Raw genomic sequence first — 16,717 nt, forward strand, 5'->3', positions numbered from 1 at the left:
TATTTGGTTATCTTATGAATTCCATTTTACCCCAACCCCTTTGAATTGTTCCTCAAACATTCATTGTATTATAAGTTTGTAACAGATAAACACGTGTCTATAATAATTTATGAATTAGCTTAGTACAAGTTTTGTATGTTGAATGTATATGATGATACTCTATATAAAAGCTACGAGATTTGCTTTTACTTTATATGTGTTGTTCGTATGTTTGGTCCTTAGGACATTAACATCAATCATAATCCTGTCATGGCCATTTATTGTTTGTATGGGGTGGATCTAGAATAGTTTACCGACCCTACACAACATAACTAAAAAGAAATCAATTCTCAGTTAAGTTAAATAAAAGTCACGTTTATAATACGAAGTATAGGTTATCCTTATTGATTATATCAAGTAATAATATAGTGGTTACATCGAATGATGATTTAGTCAGATCAAATCTTTTACTTAACACTTTGTTTGGATAGAAAGAAATGGAAGGGAAAGAAGAGAAGAGAAAGGGAGGGGGACAAATTGGAGAGAAAGGGAGGGGAAGGAGAGGGAGGGATCCATTTCCCCTCTCTCTTTAATAAGCATAATCCCTCCAAAATTGGAGAGATTTGGAGGGGAAATGGAGTTCACCTCCCCCTCCCTTTCTTTTCCCTTCCCTTCCTCCTTTTCCTTTCCTTCCTTCTTTGCTATTCAAACAAAGCGTAAAAGATGTCACAAATAAAGTTGATAAGCTCATGTCTGGACTTGCAATCTATTATGAATGAAAGGGATAGGAATTATGAATGAATTTAGGAATCATGAGCTGAGGCATTTATTTGCAATCTGTTTGATATTATTACTAGAACGAACCATGACTCTTTAAGTCTCAAATACATAATCTTAATGCCAAAAGGGATTAATAAAAGGAGCTTTATTAATGTTTTGGTGTAAAATATGAATGAAGTTGACACATGTTTTGTGGAATTTCTTTTATTAAGATCTTCGACTTTAATAAAAGCCGTTCTAATATCTGCATCAGTGGCAAATCAAAGTGACATTTTAATCACAACTTAATGATTACCAACTCTTTTTTTTTTTGGCAGGCCCAACTGCTAGAATATGCTGCTAGTCTAGGCTGCTGATTATTCTACCATTGAAAATAGAATTTCACATGTAATTATTGTTCGCTGCTAGTTACATTCCTATTACTCCGTCGGCCTCATTACAAAAATTGATAAGACAAGTATATATCATACACCAATTACAGAAAAGTGAATAAGAAAAGGAATTTTAACATTCGCGATATTATGTAAAATGTTATTAGACCTTGTTATAAGATAACATGTGTTTATTTATACTACATGCATGTCTATAGAATGAAGTATATTACTCCGTAATCCATAAGCACTTCACTTGAATGAAGTAGCAATTTACAAAGATAAACCATTTTATTAATCTCCTAAAGGCTAAAAGCCAATGCTAACTGCTAAGATTGAAAGAAGTAAGTAATATAGTTGATTAGTTGTTGTATCACAATTTACAAATAAAAGGGGCAGAGTGAGTTATAATTGGGCCCAAATAATGGGCTGAAAGTCCAAAATCTCTAACACTGAAACCTATCTGAGTTAAATACTTTCTCTGTTGTGAAAATTGCCCAGAAATAGAAATCTGGAAACCAAAAAAGATCACAAGGAAGAAGAAGAAGAAGAAGAACCTGAAACATGGGAATATGGGCAGGAATAGGGGTGTTGTTGCCATTTCCATTCTACTATTGGTTATGGAAACAACCTGAAACATGGGTTCATCTTTGCGGCAAAGAGAATGATCCTTCAAAGATAATGGCTTTTGTCTCTCATTTTCTCAAACTCATTCAGTTTCTCTCTCTTTACTCTGTCTCCACACTTTCATGGCCTCCTCCTTTCTATTTTTGGCCTCTCTTCCTTGCTGGCCAGTTCCTCAACTTCAGGTCCATCCTTTTCTCTCTCTTTTTTTTTTTCTTTCTAATTTCTCTATTTTTATTGTTGCATTTATGATATGAAATTAAATTAATTAAAGCTTCCTTTATTACTTATTCAATGCAAGATGGAATGACTGAATGAGAAGATTGTTTTATTGGAGTTTCTGAGATTAATTAAGTGGGGAATGAATTAGTGATGTAGAATTGGTTTAATTTGTTGGGCCCCTTTACATGATTTCTTGAGGGGTGTTGAATATTGATTAGTATTCCGGATTACTAATTACTTAACACAGATCAATCATCCGATGCTTGCTCTTTGGTTCTTCTAAAAGTGATGATTACATTTCCGATTCCGATTCCGATTCCGATTGATGACAAGGTTGAGTTGGAGAAGTTCCTAGAGAGTGAAGGTTTATTTAGGAGTATGAGTTGAAGATATATAGGATTAGGTACTACTCCTTTTATCAGCTATAACTATAAGCCTAATACCAAGTACAATTATACAATTAAGACTGTTAAGTTATTATGGTTGTATATACAGTATTTCTTATCTTGCTTCTCTGCCATTGACCTATAAACCTTACATTACCCAAAGTCTTCCAAGAGAAACATACTTCGTATATGCTAATTTCTCTGGGAAACTTTTTCAGAGGGTTCACAATAATGGATTTGCTTGCTTGTTTTCCATTTCTTCCAACAACTTAAAATTGTGTTTGAATGGGAGGGTGCTGTCAATTTGACCTTTGGTTGGAGATGATGTTACCTGTTTATTGGGTTGCTGAGGCTTGCAGTGATTCTTCTGTTATTTCCCATTCAAGAACTCAAAAAGCAGTTAACTAACAACATTTACTTTTTTTTTTTTTTTTTTTTTTTTTTTTTTTTTTGACGGGAACATTTACTTGGTTTCAGAGTTGGTATTTATTCTCCCACGGACTAAGGAGTTTCTCGTCTTCTTCATCCTTCTTTTCTTTCTGTTGTTCTCCTCCTGTCCTTTATATTTCATGTTAACTTATGGAGTGTTCAATTAATTGCAGGGTTTATCAGTTATTGGGTGAATCTGGGACTTATTATGGTGTTCGCTTTGGGAAGACCATTCCTTGGGTTACTGAATTTCCATTCGGTTACATCAAAGATCCACAGTATGTTGGTAGCATTATGAGTTTGCTGGCCTGTCTTTCGTGGGTTCCCTTCCAATATATCCTTTTGTGGTGCCTCGGCTATGTGTTCATGATACATGTAGAGTCAGACGAAGATCCAACTACTCGTGCCAAACCACTCAGATGAGTTTCCAACTCATCCCGAGAGTATCCTATAAGCCACTGATGCAAAAAAATTTAGTGAAATGAAGCTCTCAAGTTCACATCATTTTTCTTGTGCTTAGTTTTGGTACCCGTTCTGTATCATTTTGTTTGCTTCAAATCAATTAGTGGTGAGTCCCTTGCAAAATTCAATCTTTGTAACTTCAGTTTGTGAACCTTTGGTTCTGAAAATAAAGATGATGAATGATTGTCAATTCTCATTCAATTTCAGAATGTGTAGTTGATGTCATTACAAAAGCATACAAGAGTTACATCTTCTAAGTACTGTATCTCCCTCACACACATATTTCGTTTTTTTTAAAACAATTTCCATGAGGGGTTTGGTAGAATAAGTTGAAAGAGAAAGAAAAAAAAATGGTGGGGAGAGCATCCTTGATGTGCCATTTTACACCAAAGCTGGAACTGCAGTTGCAATCTTAAAAACTTTAAGTGCATCTTTTACAACTTCAACATCAATATCTGCCAATTTTCCTGTTTTTGATGCTATGATTGTGCACTTCTTTCCTTCTGCATTGGGAACAAAACGTTTTCCCTTTTCTTCAGAGCAAAACAAAGCGATGCTGCAGAATTCGAGTGAAGATATAATCAATTTCTTTGCAACTTAGTGAGTGTTAATGCAGTTAAAGTAGATTCAATTACAAAGCTCTTTTCTGCCAATTTTTAACATGTAGTACAAATTTGGTCTAACCTGGGTTTTTCTCGGGTGCGCAAGCTGAATAGCTGCTGTGTTGGTTGCTATAACGCCAACAGAATCATTGATCAATGCTGCTAACTGATGCATATTTAGTTATTCACAAAGTTAGAGTCAAGGGCTATAAGTTCCAAGTTGAAGTTCCAGAAGTTCTTCATGCTTTGGAATAAGTAGGCAGATCAAGTAAAAATAAAAGTGTACTTACTTGGCCAGGCGTCGTTATAAACACAATGCTTGTTTCGTCCCCCACAATTTCCTCCACATCTTCTCTTAGTTTTTCATGTGGAATCACAAACACTGGAGTAACTCCCCTGTTTTAACAAAACAGTTTGATGCAGCAGACAATGTTTGGCTTAAAATTTTCTGAGCTAGCAAAATGCTGCCAAAAAATGTTACATGTTGCAACCAACATTACCTGATTGCCAGGGATATTTCTGCCCAGATCTCAATAGGGAGCAAGCTATCAGTATCTCCTCTGGACTGCATTGATGCCTGTGAGTCGCACTGTATGCCATGAATCACAACATATTTCCCCTTTGCTGCTCCTGCTTCCTTATATTTAGATTCCACAACGTCCTTCAGCCTCCTTGAAATTGATACCTTCAAGGGGGTAACAGGCAGCTGAGGTACGTTCTTAGCTGGTCGGCCTAACCATTCAACCATCTGATGGTACCTAGTGGCCATAACAAAATTCCAACACAAATAAGGAATTGGGTTTGCTTATGATATTAAAATGTTAAAGTTGTGGATAAGTTGTGTTAATTCTCACATGTTATATCCTCCCTCTGAAAGATTCATACTGTCTGGTGTAAATGTTTCAGATAGTAAGAGTCCAGCTCCTGCTGCATTTGCATTGGGATAAATATAGCTTACTCTGTCTCTGGCTGTTGTCATGAACAAAAAAGCTGCATGCCCTAGCCCTGCTAGTTTTGTGGACAGCACCATGTCATAATATCTATTCTGCAAGAAAAATTAAAATCAATTTGTAAATTGTCTACTCTTTTATGCGATGAGTATGTAGCTGTTCCGATTTATTTGTTAATTTAGGATCTTCAGTGAGTATGTTGATTGCTTGATCTACATTTACCCATTTAGTTGTGTTGGCACAAGAAACATATCTCATTAAAATGGGTGTTATAGAGTTGACTGTGAGTCAAGTAGGCCTAAATTTTGTTGGAGCCTAGACTACCTCTTCTTTCAGAGCTACAAATTCAAACTCTACTAACGTGAAATACAGCACCATGACATTTGGAAGGTATGATGCTTCTTATTAGTTTGAACATGAAGTGCCTCAAAAAAGACATGGTGACCAACCTTTAGAAGTCCAATCATGTCAGTGTACTCTGCAGGATCAGGAAAATGATCATCAGGATCGTAAACAGTTGCCCACCTCACATTTTTATTCATTTCATAGGTCTGTTTTCCTCTGGCTGATGTAATTATATCAATCTGAACTCCAGGATACCTATCCTTGAGCAACTGAATTGCAGGGAAGAAAAGCAGGTTCTCATATACACCACCAGAAATCACACAGCAACATCTTCTGACATCTCCTCTCACCTTTGATGCCAATGATGCTACCTCCACAGAATATCCTTGTGGGAACTTAAGGAACCCATATGGGTTGCCGGGATTATCCGGTGGCCTTGGGTCTTCATCTTGTTTCCCATCAGTATACAATGACCCATATTCTATGTCTGGATCATCCTCTCCATCATCGAATAGATCTAACCACGGGTTTTTCTTCTTTGCTTGTGGCAGAAAAGTTGGTCGTTTCACGCTGAGTGAGTGTTCTAGTGGATTCGGAAAGGAGAGTTTGGGGAGGTGGTTGGAATTACTAGGCAAGGAAGGAGAGTTGAAGAAAATTGGAGTTAGACACTTGGGTAGTAGAGAAGTAGCCATAGCTAAGTCTGTTATTACTTTGTGGAATGTTTGTGTGTTTTAATTTTTGGCAGTTGGTTTGTGAGATAATTGGATAAGTGAGGGGCTGATTTCATTTCATGCCTCACATTAATTAATTTTATATTTTTTGTAAATATTATTTTCCCTTTTATTATATGTGGACAATTTGTTTTGGAAGCATTCTTGATAATTTTGGCCTCATTTGGAGATTGCATCAGTTTTGTTCAACACTTTTTAGAAATCTTCGGTTTACAAAAGCTGTCTGTCGAATCAATTTGAGCTCTGAGCAGATAAATTTTGACACCGGGAAATTAAGAATGAAAAATTGTTTTCATATATACTCAAAGTAAGAAAGCTTTGATTACATATCTCAGTTGTCAATAAAAGAATTGCAAGACCCGACCATCATTCTGTGATGGTGTGTAGAAATTTAATGACAGTAATATACTGAGCATTATTTTGCAATGAAACCTAGTACAAAATTCTCATGAAGTAGAGGCCAAAAGGCTTTTGGCTGGAGATCGAAGGGCAACAGCGCCATTATCTGGTTTCGAAAACTTCTTGTAAACCGCTCTCAGCCTGTTTTCCGGTGCTGCCATATGGAAGCTAACCAACAGCCTAGCACATTCCCTGCACATCATATCATCACAAAATATATACGTTTAGCACAACTTTCATGGTCAATGTATAAAGCACTTTATAATATATGTTTATTTGGGAACAGTTCTTACATAAGCTGATTTTCAGAGTAGCCTGTGTAATGCTTGAGAGTTTCTGTCCAAGAGGGACTGCTGTTCAGAGTACAGCGAGCAGCGTACACACTCGAAGCAGCCAGAAGTGAAGGAGGATACTTGATTGTGGTAGCATAATTCATCATACCCAGTTCAGAAAAGAAGTATGACATATTCTCCAACTGCCATCAACCAATAACAAGCAATCAGTAAAGTTGATTATTGTAGGCTAAAATCCTCACAATTGAGATCCAAATGTATGTATATATTATACCTCAGAATTAGCTGAAACAGAAGCTTTGACATATCTAGTGAGGAACATGTATGGTGTAGGGACTGTCAAATACCACTCCAGATTCCCAAGTATTGTTTTCTCCATTGCTAGAACCTGCTCTCTCACATATGCCTTATCTGATATCTGTACAAAATCATTCACCTGCAACAAATTTCAGTCAGATTAACATTACTTGTTCATAAAAAGTTTCAGTCTTAGGGTCCTGTCTCCTGAAATTACAGTACCTCAGGTGCCCAAATTTCTTCATACTTGCAGGCTATGAGCATTGAGGCAATGCCTACCAACTGAAGCTCCTTCCTAGGGACAACCTTCATCGAAAGGAATCGATCGATGATGTTTATGGTAAGGTACAGGGTCTCCTGCCTCAACTCAAACTTGCAATGCACTTCAATTAACCAATCTACAAGAATAGACCTCATCTTCTCATTGATATCAGGCTGCGAATCCATGTAATCGCGCACTCGACTCTCGGCCTCAGCAATCTTGTAGAAGTTGTAAATGTCCTCAACGTACTCAACAACTGCCAATTCATCTTCTATGCTTCCCTCATCAATGTTGACTACTAGTTCTTGAGGTTTCTTGGTCAGTCCACAAGCTTCCTGAATTACACAATTATGCACATTTCACATTTGATTTTATCACAGCAACATTTGTCCACTATACAATACTATCTTAATCCTATTATGCAATCAAAGGATTAAAATAAAACCTTGCTTCGGGCGGTGAGGAAAGAAGTAAGGGTTGGTGATTTCTTCTTCTTAGGTGCTGGTTTATGCTCAACCTTCCCATGTCCAGAAGGGGTTTTTGAGTCAACTTCAGACTTGTTCTTTTCTTGCACCTTTTTCTGGGCTGCTCCTGCTACCCCAGCTTTTCTTGCGCCACCAACATTTACATCCACAACCTGAACTCCTTGTTTCTGCAAACAATCCAGATTTTGATAGATATCAATCAAATTGTCTTATTATACTAGAAAAGAGGACTAAATGATGTAGACGGAATTTAATCACGGTACCTTGTTTTTCTGAGCGGCTGCTTGTGCATTTGCTACTAACTGCGCACAGAAACTCCGAGTGAGAGGACGGTTGATTGCCTGTGGTTTAAGAATACCATTACCACCAACTGCTGCTCCTCCTCTTGCAGTCACTACGTTTCCAATGTCTCCTAAAGCTGTCCTATTTTTTCTCTCTCCTCCTGCTTCACCATTTTTCTGTTGAACTCCACCTATTCATTCACACATCCAAGATTTTAGTTTGTTTTTTTTTTCCCCAACGCGCAAGAATCAGAATGCCCAGATCAAAACTCAAAACCAAGATTAACAACAATGAATTGGGGGGTTTTAATTATAATTTTTAATCAGATTATCGTCAAAGAAATCAAATTCAAGAGGAAAACAAAAGAATAATCAAAGATCAAATCTTTCCACATTAAAACAACAGGAAGGAAATGGAAATAAAAAAAAAAAAAAAAAAAAAAAAAAAAAAAACCCACATCAAAACAATCAGACAAACATAAAACAGAGAAATTGAAAATCAGAAATGAATAATTCTCATGTCCGAAAAACAGAGAAAATCAGAAAGAAAAAAGGAGAAAAAAAAATAACAAAATAGAGTTGTGATTAAAGTAAAAACGATGAACATGAGATTGATCAGCAAAAACGGTGAATGAAGAAAAAGAAAGAAGAATACCTCTGTGTTGGTCTTGAAGAAGAGGTCGGGCAGCCATCTTTCCCTGATTCGATTTCTCTCACTGAAATTCTCTCTCTCTCTCTCCTGAGCGCGGCTTAAGAGTGGATTAATGAGCGATGAAGATGGAGATGAAAGAACAAGGTTTGCAATGCCGCTATTTAAATGGGGGTGGGGATCCACAACGGTCGAATTTTCTGTAAAGTTGAGGATCGTTGGATGAGCTCCATTCTAACGGTAAACTTCATATGTTTTTTTTTTCTTTTTTTACCTTTTTATTTTCTTTTTATTTTTGCCCATAAGTGCAGTGTAGCAGTGTATGGGCCTTTAATGGGCCTACCGTTATAACTTCCCTGGGAATTGGACTTATCCGTTTCTCCTCTCTCTCTCTTTTTTTTTTTTTTTTTTCCTATGTTGACTTTTTAGGTGCTACTTGCTAGTCTTGCACATAACATGCTATTATATTAGGAGGCTCTCTTTGATTGTTATTACACAATTTTAATGCATGATCCGTGTGTGTGTGAAGTATTTTATATGAAAATCCACCTTATGAGATTTCAAAGTTTGCTCAACAAAATTACGTAGTACTCAGTATTTTATTAGTTGATCTATATACATAATATTTTACTTTTAAAGGCCATACTAAACATTAACTTGTTTCTTTCATAATTGTATTGATAAGTGACTAGTCTAACTATCTCTTTTGTTAATATTAAGTCACACAATATCATTAAACTAAATTAAATTACTTGTTAATTTTTTAATTTTTCTAGCAACTCTAGGACAATGATTAATTACATAATAGAGTAAAGATGGTACTAGCCCACGTCTTAGATCACCAATCGTGTGTTGTGTCGTTATGAAATTTTAAAAAGAGCAGGCTAGACATAAACCAATGTTACAATGTCGTGGCAATCTCACTTCCAAATCGTGTCGTGTTTTTTTCATGTTAGTCTGTATCGTAACGTGTCGTGTCATAGATCATGTATGTCCCATTACAATCTTTGATAGAGTTGGCAAAATGAAATAAGAAACCACACATTATATTGAATCAAAGTGACAATAATTTTGATAGTAGTCATTACTCGAGGAAGTAGTATGTGATGAAGTGGCACACTTTAAATGGGTAGACTCTAAAACTGGCATTCTCTCTCCATAAGAATCCATGCTTTGCTTGCAAAAACCTTCCATCTCTTTAGAAACAACTTTAGGGTGAAATCTCATTTTAGCTTTAACTTGACTCTTCTCTTAAACTTCTCCTCACTTCACTCTCTTTTCTTCTTCTTCTTCTTCTTCTTCCTAAAAATGGCATCCAACTACTACCCCTCTTCTTCTTAGTCAACCCCATTATTACCAATGCACCTTCATCTAGGGTTTCTCTCCTACCCCCAAAACCCCTAATTTCACATCTGATCTCCATTCTCCAACAATGTGCGTTGCCAATTGCTATTAATTTTTAATCTAAACTACTGTAATTTTTAGGGTTTTTTTGGCCAGAATGTCGGGGGGTCCCAGGGTTAGATCGACGAATTTAGGTGAGTTTGAGCAAAGGCCAGTGCTAGCACCTGCCGGAAACAAAGTCGTTGAAGCTCGGAAACCTCTGCGGAAGTCCGATAGGTCGCCGGAGACGGAAACCAAGAGTAAAGAGAAGAGATTACCCACATTATCTCCGCCAATGCGAAATCTGAGTGCTCCGTCGATCTTAAGGCACGGGAATCAGCTTTTGCGGGGTAATTCTTCACTTAATGCTTCGTGCTCATCGGATGCTTCGTCGGATTCTTCTCATAGCCGAGCATCGACAGGAAGGATTAGCGCGCCGTTGATGAGGAGGAAGCTAGGGGGTGCTAGTAACATGGGCTTGGTTGTGGATGATGGGGCACCGCCTCAGGTTGATGGCTTGGGAAAGAAGCGATGTGCTTGGGTTACTTCTAACACTGGTATGATTTACCATTATTTTTCATTTTTGTGCAAATATTTTGTTATGTTTAGCTTCTTGGAACAAATCCTATTGTTTCGTTACTAAATTATTGCAAGTTATTAGCTTTTTTAATTTCCTCCAAACTCCATGTTTTTAAGAGGATATTGGAAATGTTGATATTTTGTCATGATTCATTAATTGGTGATACACATTGGTGGTATGTGTGGGTTGTAGTACTGGTTAAAGACTTTTATTTCTACTTGTGTTAGTTTTCATAAATTTTGCAGTTTTGTAGTGGTATGATTTTTGGTGTGAGTTGTAGATGATTGATGCTATGATACTGGTAGAAAAATGACAATTGAGGAAGATCTTGTGGCTTTTATCAAAGCATTTAACTTGAGGATAGACCTCTTTTTTTATGGTGAACCAGAAGGATAGAATCTAGTGAATGACTCACTCTCTAGAGGAGGTGTTTGGGGAGGTTAAAAGGTCTATCATTGAAGTGATTAGGGTATTCAGTTACAACCATTGTTAAGTTCAGCAAACCTTTGATAATAAGGCCCTAGAAGATGAAACATGTGAAACTAAGATGAAATGTAGCATAGAAAGCAATATTTGATTTCTTTTAATTAAGGTTTGAGTTGAAGAATAGGATAAGGTTTCTTTGGCTGTTCCTTTTAAATTCTCCTTCTACAATTTGTAAACAATGATATATTGTTCTTAGAGCAAAAGTTTTATTTTTTAATTATTTATTTTTTATTTTATTATTGTTGGCTCTAACTCAACATAGAAGACAATATTTGGTTCTCTTTTACTATCTTTGTTGCCAAATGTTCTTTATAGTTATTGGCACACAAATATGGCAATTGGAGATTGAATGTGTTAATATGATGAGTACAGTGGGTGGGTGTAAGAAAAAGGTGGGAAAAGTAAGCGAGAGTGGTGGATAAGTGTAAACATTGTGGAGGCTAAGTGAGTGGAAAGATGTAAATAATGTGGATGTAAGGTAACATATGGGTTTTGCTTGAAATAGATTAATCTAAAAGTGTAAAGAACTTTTGGAAACCGGGGTAGTGTAAGCTTTAATTTAAGTGGCCTTAAGTTGAATGTTCATTTCTCTCTCTCCTAGAAATTGTAATCAACGATTTTAGTTGTTAGGTGGTGTATTTTGTTGACATATACAACTAAGGCTCAAATAGAGCCTCGTACTAGAATTCTTATGGTAAGGCTAAGAGATCTGAACATCTAATGCTCTCATTGAGGTTTGAGACATATAATGTCAAAGGTAACCTCCAATCCCAATACTAAGGATTAAGATAAGGACTTATATGTCATCCCTTTTAGAGATTGCCAATGCAATTGAGAACATGTTGGGCAATTAATCTGTGGGATCATTGTCAGGTTTGCCCTTTCAAGGAGCCCAGTGTTCTTAGTCTTCTTACAACTTGGGGGATGATGGTGTTGGTGGAGGCTAAAGTTGAGATGATTGCTATGCACTTGATGCTAGAGCATCTTTTTATTATAAAGGTGGCAAGGCCTGTCAAGCCGAAGGTGAATTTAGACTAGTCAAGCTAGCAAGTACATCATGGACTCATGGGCCAAGTCACCAAATTCCAGCTGGTTAATATGGCTTATTAAAGAGTTTTTTAATTTCTCAAATCTCAAAAATAAAACATTGTAGCAAACACTTGGCCCACCTAAGGCAACTTGAGTAGGGCATGTGAATTGTCTCGACCCAGGTTTCTTAACCGGTTCATGTCTGGGAATTATCATAGCTGCCCAGCTGGACTCAATCCAACTGGGCTTGATCAAGCTTGCAAGTTCGGCAATCTAAAATCTGGCCTGGATTATTTGGCTTTTTGAGGGAATTCAAAAAGAATAATAATTGACAATACATTTGGATCAACTAGAGCCGTGAAGTTAAGGCCCTTTAACCTAATATCATTACTGCTCCATGCCTCAGTAAATGCTTACTTTGTAGAATAAGAGGAACAGAGTGAAGGAGTGTTAGTTTAGAACCAACACTTGAATTTGAGACAAGTAATGGAAGTGTCTGCTGTCTGCAATGAATTTTAAGCTGTGTAGTGATGCTGAGTCGTTAGATTGCAATGAATAGCATGCTTTTATTTTGTGAAGGCCAAAAAAAGTGTGACTTTTGTATCTTATATTCTTATTTGATCGGACATTTCCTTACGGTCTATTTGGTGGAGGCTAATGTATGATTGTATGGTGGTAATAGTATCGAATTTTTATGTAGTTTTGTAGAGAAAGTTACATGCCAATGTCCATGTTAGCATGTTTCCACCATCATATATCTGTTTTTTTTTTTTTTTAATAGCTATTCATTATCACTTTAGAGGTGGTATTGAGTAGTACATTGACACAAGACTTTCCTTCCAAAATTACATATTCCCTCCATCCAATTTGAAGTGTTTTACCTTTTGCACTAGTTTTTAAGGTGGTGGAAAAAAAAAAAAAAAGATAGTGGGGTTTGGTTTATTTATATAAGTGAATATATAAATAGATACAGCCGTGAAGGTGAAATGTAACTTTTAAGTTAGGGACAAGGTTTTGGGGAAAAAACTGGGGACACAAGGAGTATATGCTTATAAATTTGTACATAAATAAAAGAGATTAATTCATCTCAAACTGCTTACTTTATTTCATAAAAAATCTATATATTGGCCTGCTTTGTTTGATGTTTTGCTGTGATATTTTTGTTGATATTCTAACACTGTTTCCTTTTCTGAAGAAGATCCATCTTATGCTGCTTTTCATGATGAAGAATGGGGAGTTCCAGTTCATAATGACAGGTATACTATGATTTATGAGGGAGTTGATATATCCCAAGTTTTTTAATGCATACTAATGAATTTTACCATCTTATTTTGCTTTTATGTAGCAAACTGTTTGAACTGCTCAGTCTCTCGGCCGCTTTAGCTGAGTTAGCGTGGCCGACAATACTGAATAAGAGAAATATATTCAGGTAGGACTTTATGATTAGTTTATCTTTCTTTTTTTAATTTCTTTCTATGATAGTCATACACTCATACTATGTATATCAGACAATTCATTGATCAATCACAGTCTTAGTGCTTGTTATACCTTTTACTTTGCAGGGAAGTGTTCTTGCATTTTGATCCAGTATCTGTTTCTAAACTAAATGAGAAGAAGATTAGTGGACTGGGAAGTCCTGGAAGTACCCTACTATCAGAGCTTAAAATGCGCAATATTGTTGAAAATGCACGCCAAGTGTGCAAGGTAATACTAAATTTGTTTGTTGTTGATGCATGATCATTTCTCTTTTCATGGCATAGCATGTATAAAAAAGTGTTATTGGTAAATTTATCTTACAATGTGGATGCCATGATTATGACATTATTTGCACCTTAAGTGTAATTTACCAAATAGAAAATGGGGGGGGGGGGGGGGGGGGGGGGAAGGGAATAAAACAATTAATTGAAGAGGACTAAGACTGTTTGCTTTAATGGAAACTATTTTATGGGAAATGGTTTTCGATGGAAAACAGTTTCCAAGGAAAAAACATGGTTGTTAAAAAGTTTCCTTTGTTATCTTATAAATAAAATTACGTAGTACTTGTTTATAGGAAGAGGAAAATGGGAGCGGAAGGGAAAATATGGGTTGTAGGAATATAGAAGGATGTTAGGATTTAAGCAGGAAAATGAAAATCCTTCTTTTCAGAAGGAAAATGTTTTTTCACTCTTTACATTACAAACGATAGAAAATGGGAATTATTTTTCTTCAAAAAGGTTCTCCATCAAAACAAACGGAGCCTATTTGAAGTACAAGTATCTTGTATTTTAGTCTGTACATAGCTTGTCTCCAGAATTAGAACTGTTCATGTGAAAAGTCTCTTAATACACCAAGTTCTCTATTTCGCTTTTCCAAGAATTTTGCTTCCAAGTGATAGAAGTGTGGAGCTGAATGTTTCCAATTTTCAGTTACATCTTTATCCTTGAGAGTTGAGGTACTGCTTGTGCAAGACCATAAGCCACTAATCGATCTTATTAGCATGGATCTCAATGTAGAGTGGATATCATGGAGAAGAAGAAATAGAATAAGATACTAAGGATTTCATAATCTTCAGGGTCCGTATAAAGGATTATGTATTATGTCTATATGATTATTGGTTGGATTCTTGAACCCTTTGATTTTTGTGGATGACTATACGGAATAATCATTTTTGTTTCAAGTAGCCAACCCCACTTATGGGATAAAGGCTTTGATTGATTGATTCTTGAACCCTTTGGAGCCCAGAAGCTAAATTTGACCCTTGTAATTATGTTATATAAGTGATGAGAGTAGTAGTTTACGAGTGATTATAGATACACCTTTCCAGGCGATTACCTTTATCCTTTCGAGCAAGGCTATGTAACCTTGGAAGTTTTGAGTTCTTGGCAGCAAAATATGCATGGGGTTATTCTCAGGAGTGTGCTTTCTTACCAGTTTCTCTGCTGAATTGTTCAGAACTCAATGCTGTGAATTTTAAGGGAGAAATGCAGCTTTGTTTTCCAGCTTGGAGCAAGATTCCATCTCTGGCCTTTTGGGCTAGATCTCTATTCAATTATTGTTTTGGAAATTCGTTGACTTTGATTCAACATAGTTAGAATTTAGAAACCTGTCCTCTCCTTCACATGTAATGTTTACTTGTTTCTCTTCAGTCGGCATCTGTAAAATTTGAGGAAAATCATCGCTATCTTGCGACCTTTGCTGGTGTTGAGTTGAGCCACAGAAAAGGGATGTCATTTGAATATGGTGCAATTATTCTTATAATCTAGTCCGTATCTAGTTTTCTTAATCAAGCTAATTGTCACATAATAGAGACCTTAGATGACTTGTTATGCCATTTCTAAGTGATTGAATCTGTTAGTTTTCTTGTGCAGTGGTTGAGTCTAGCGTTGAATAACTAGATATCAAAATTATCATGTAGCAGGAGCAAAACTGATGCAACTTGTTGCTTAGCACACTGTGCAAATGTGTTGTCTTCTGGCTTTTATTAGTAGTGCAATCCATTCACGATATTTTGCTGATGTTATGCTTCTTGATTCAAAATGTGATTGTAAAGTTCTGTCATATTAGTTCTAGCCCTGTAGTATTTATTTGCAATGTTGTTATTATGTACTGTAGAATGTTATGTTGGTTTGTGGAAATCATCACATTTGTAATCCTGAGCTAAAAGAATTATCTCCAATGCTGCTTCATCTTGTATGTATATAAAGAAGTTAGTAATGGGGTGAGCTAAGCGTATTTAAAACATATTCGAGCAAAAGCTGAGAAGGAAAGTGCTGATTATGTTATTTACTGGTATGTTTTTCTTCTTGTGATTATGCAGGTAATTGAGGAGTTTGGATCATTTGACAAGTATATATGGAGCTTTATGAATCAGAAACCTATAGTAAACAAGTTCCGATATCCACGCCAGGTGCCAGTCAAGACCTCTAAAGCAGAGATGATAAGCAAGGATCTGGTGAGAAGAGGATTTCGAGGAGTTGGGCCCACGGCAGTCTACTCATTTATGCAAGCAGCTGGTTTGACAAATGATCATCTCGTAACCTGCTTTAGATTCCAGGAATGCGTTGCAGCAGGAGAAGGAAAAGAAAAGGATGACAAAATTAAGGGCGAGGAGGATAAACCGACAGACATGGATAAGCTGGAGCTTGCTAGAGCTTTGGATGAAATGAGTATCTGCTTTGATGGTTAAACCTGCAGTTTTGTTGATTAGAACATATTTCTATCAAGAGAAGCTGGCAGATAGTAGTTAATTGTATAAATGTGAATTGTTCTGTAGTTCTGTACTCTACAATCCTCAATGTGAGATGCAGACAAAAGGAAGAAGATGAGGTCATCGGTATGCTTAGGGTTTAGGAAATTCTGTATTGTGACAGGTGATATTTTAGCTTTCTTGTACAGTTGCTATGTATGTTTTAGTTGTCCTTCCTGTTGATTGCAACGGAGTTTTTTTTTTTTTTTTTCCCGAAAATATATATAATTCGCCTTATTCTGTCTGGTGAAGCTCTTCAAAATACTTCGTAAGATGCTAAGAACTACAAGGTGTTCTGTCAATCGTTATGCCAAAAGCAGGGTGGTATCAAGATCATAATGTTTGCTGTTTCTGTTTTGATTCAATGTCTTGATAAATTCCTCATTAAAATAAAGTAAAATAACAATGAATTCAATTAATCAAACGTGAAAAGTACAAAAATATAATAAAGGAGGTATTACCAAAAA

The 16,717-nt window shown here is 36.3% G+C and overlaps 3 protein-coding genes and 1 pseudogene across 5 annotated transcripts; 2 read left to right on the plus strand and 2 right to left on the minus strand.

The window, feature by feature from the left end:
* The first annotated feature begins 1,615 nt into the window (after positions 1 to 1,615).
* LOC145620354 (phosphatidyl-N-methylethanolamine N-methyltransferase-like) lies at positions 1,616 to 3,395 on the plus strand. Its single transcript, XM_081675018.1, has 2 exons — positions 1,616 to 1,939; positions 2,965 to 3,395. The coding sequence occupies exons 1-2, from the start codon at positions 1,695 to 1,697 to the stop codon at positions 3,212 to 3,214; spliced, it is 495 nt and encodes a 164-aa protein (XP_081531144.1). The 5' UTR covers positions 1,616 to 1,694; the 3' UTR covers positions 3,215 to 3,395.
* A 31-nt stretch (positions 3,396 to 3,426) lies between these two features.
* LOC145620353 (photosynthetic NDH subunit of subcomplex B 1, chloroplastic-like) lies at positions 3,427 to 5,923 on the minus strand (annotated as a pseudogene). Its single transcript, XR_014108212.1, has 6 exons — positions 5,255 to 5,923; positions 4,710 to 4,900; positions 4,356 to 4,613; positions 4,146 to 4,251; positions 3,938 to 4,021; positions 3,427 to 3,809 (listed from the first exon to the last, which is right to left on the minus strand). The product of XR_014108212.1 is annotated as a photosynthetic NDH subunit of subcomplex B 1, chloroplastic-like (transcript).
* A 230-nt stretch (positions 5,924 to 6,153) lies between these two features.
* LOC145620352 (G2/mitotic-specific cyclin S13-7-like) lies at positions 6,154 to 8,781 on the minus strand. Its single transcript, XM_081675017.1, has 7 exons — positions 8,554 to 8,781; positions 7,881 to 8,089; positions 7,578 to 7,784; positions 7,093 to 7,467; positions 6,848 to 7,009; positions 6,574 to 6,755; positions 6,154 to 6,472 (listed from the first exon to the last, which is right to left on the minus strand). Exons 1-7 carry the CDS (start codon positions 8,588 to 8,590, stop codon positions 6,328 to 6,330), a joined length of 1,317 nt encoding a protein of 438 aa, XP_081531143.1. The 5' UTR covers positions 8,591 to 8,781; the 3' UTR covers positions 6,154 to 6,327.
* A 941-nt stretch (positions 8,782 to 9,722) lies between these two features.
* Positions 9,723 to 16,433, plus strand: LOC145620621 (uncharacterized). Of its 2 annotated transcripts, none has more exons than XM_081675320.1 (5): positions 9,723 to 10,487; positions 13,221 to 13,281; positions 13,371 to 13,454; positions 13,588 to 13,729; positions 15,822 to 16,433. In XM_081675320.1, the coding sequence occupies exons 1-5, from the start codon at positions 10,049 to 10,051 to the stop codon at positions 16,188 to 16,190; spliced, it is 1,095 nt and encodes a 364-aa protein (XP_081531446.1). In that variant the 5' UTR covers positions 9,723 to 10,048; the 3' UTR covers positions 16,191 to 16,433. The 2 variants fall into 2 exon arrangements, with proteins under 2 accessions (XP_081531446.1, XP_081531447.1); XM_081675321.1 differs by having other exon boundaries at positions 9,725 to 10,487; positions 13,224 to 13,281.
* Positions 16,434 to 16,717: the final 284 nt, after the last annotated feature.

Source organism: Chenopodium album, chromosome 27 (genome assembly GCF_948465745.1).
Source record: "Chenopodium album chromosome 27, dcCheAlbu1.1, whole genome shotgun sequence".
In the NCBI taxonomy this organism is placed as follows: domain Eukaryota; kingdom Viridiplantae; phylum Streptophyta; class Magnoliopsida; order Caryophyllales; family Amaranthaceae; genus Chenopodium; species Chenopodium album.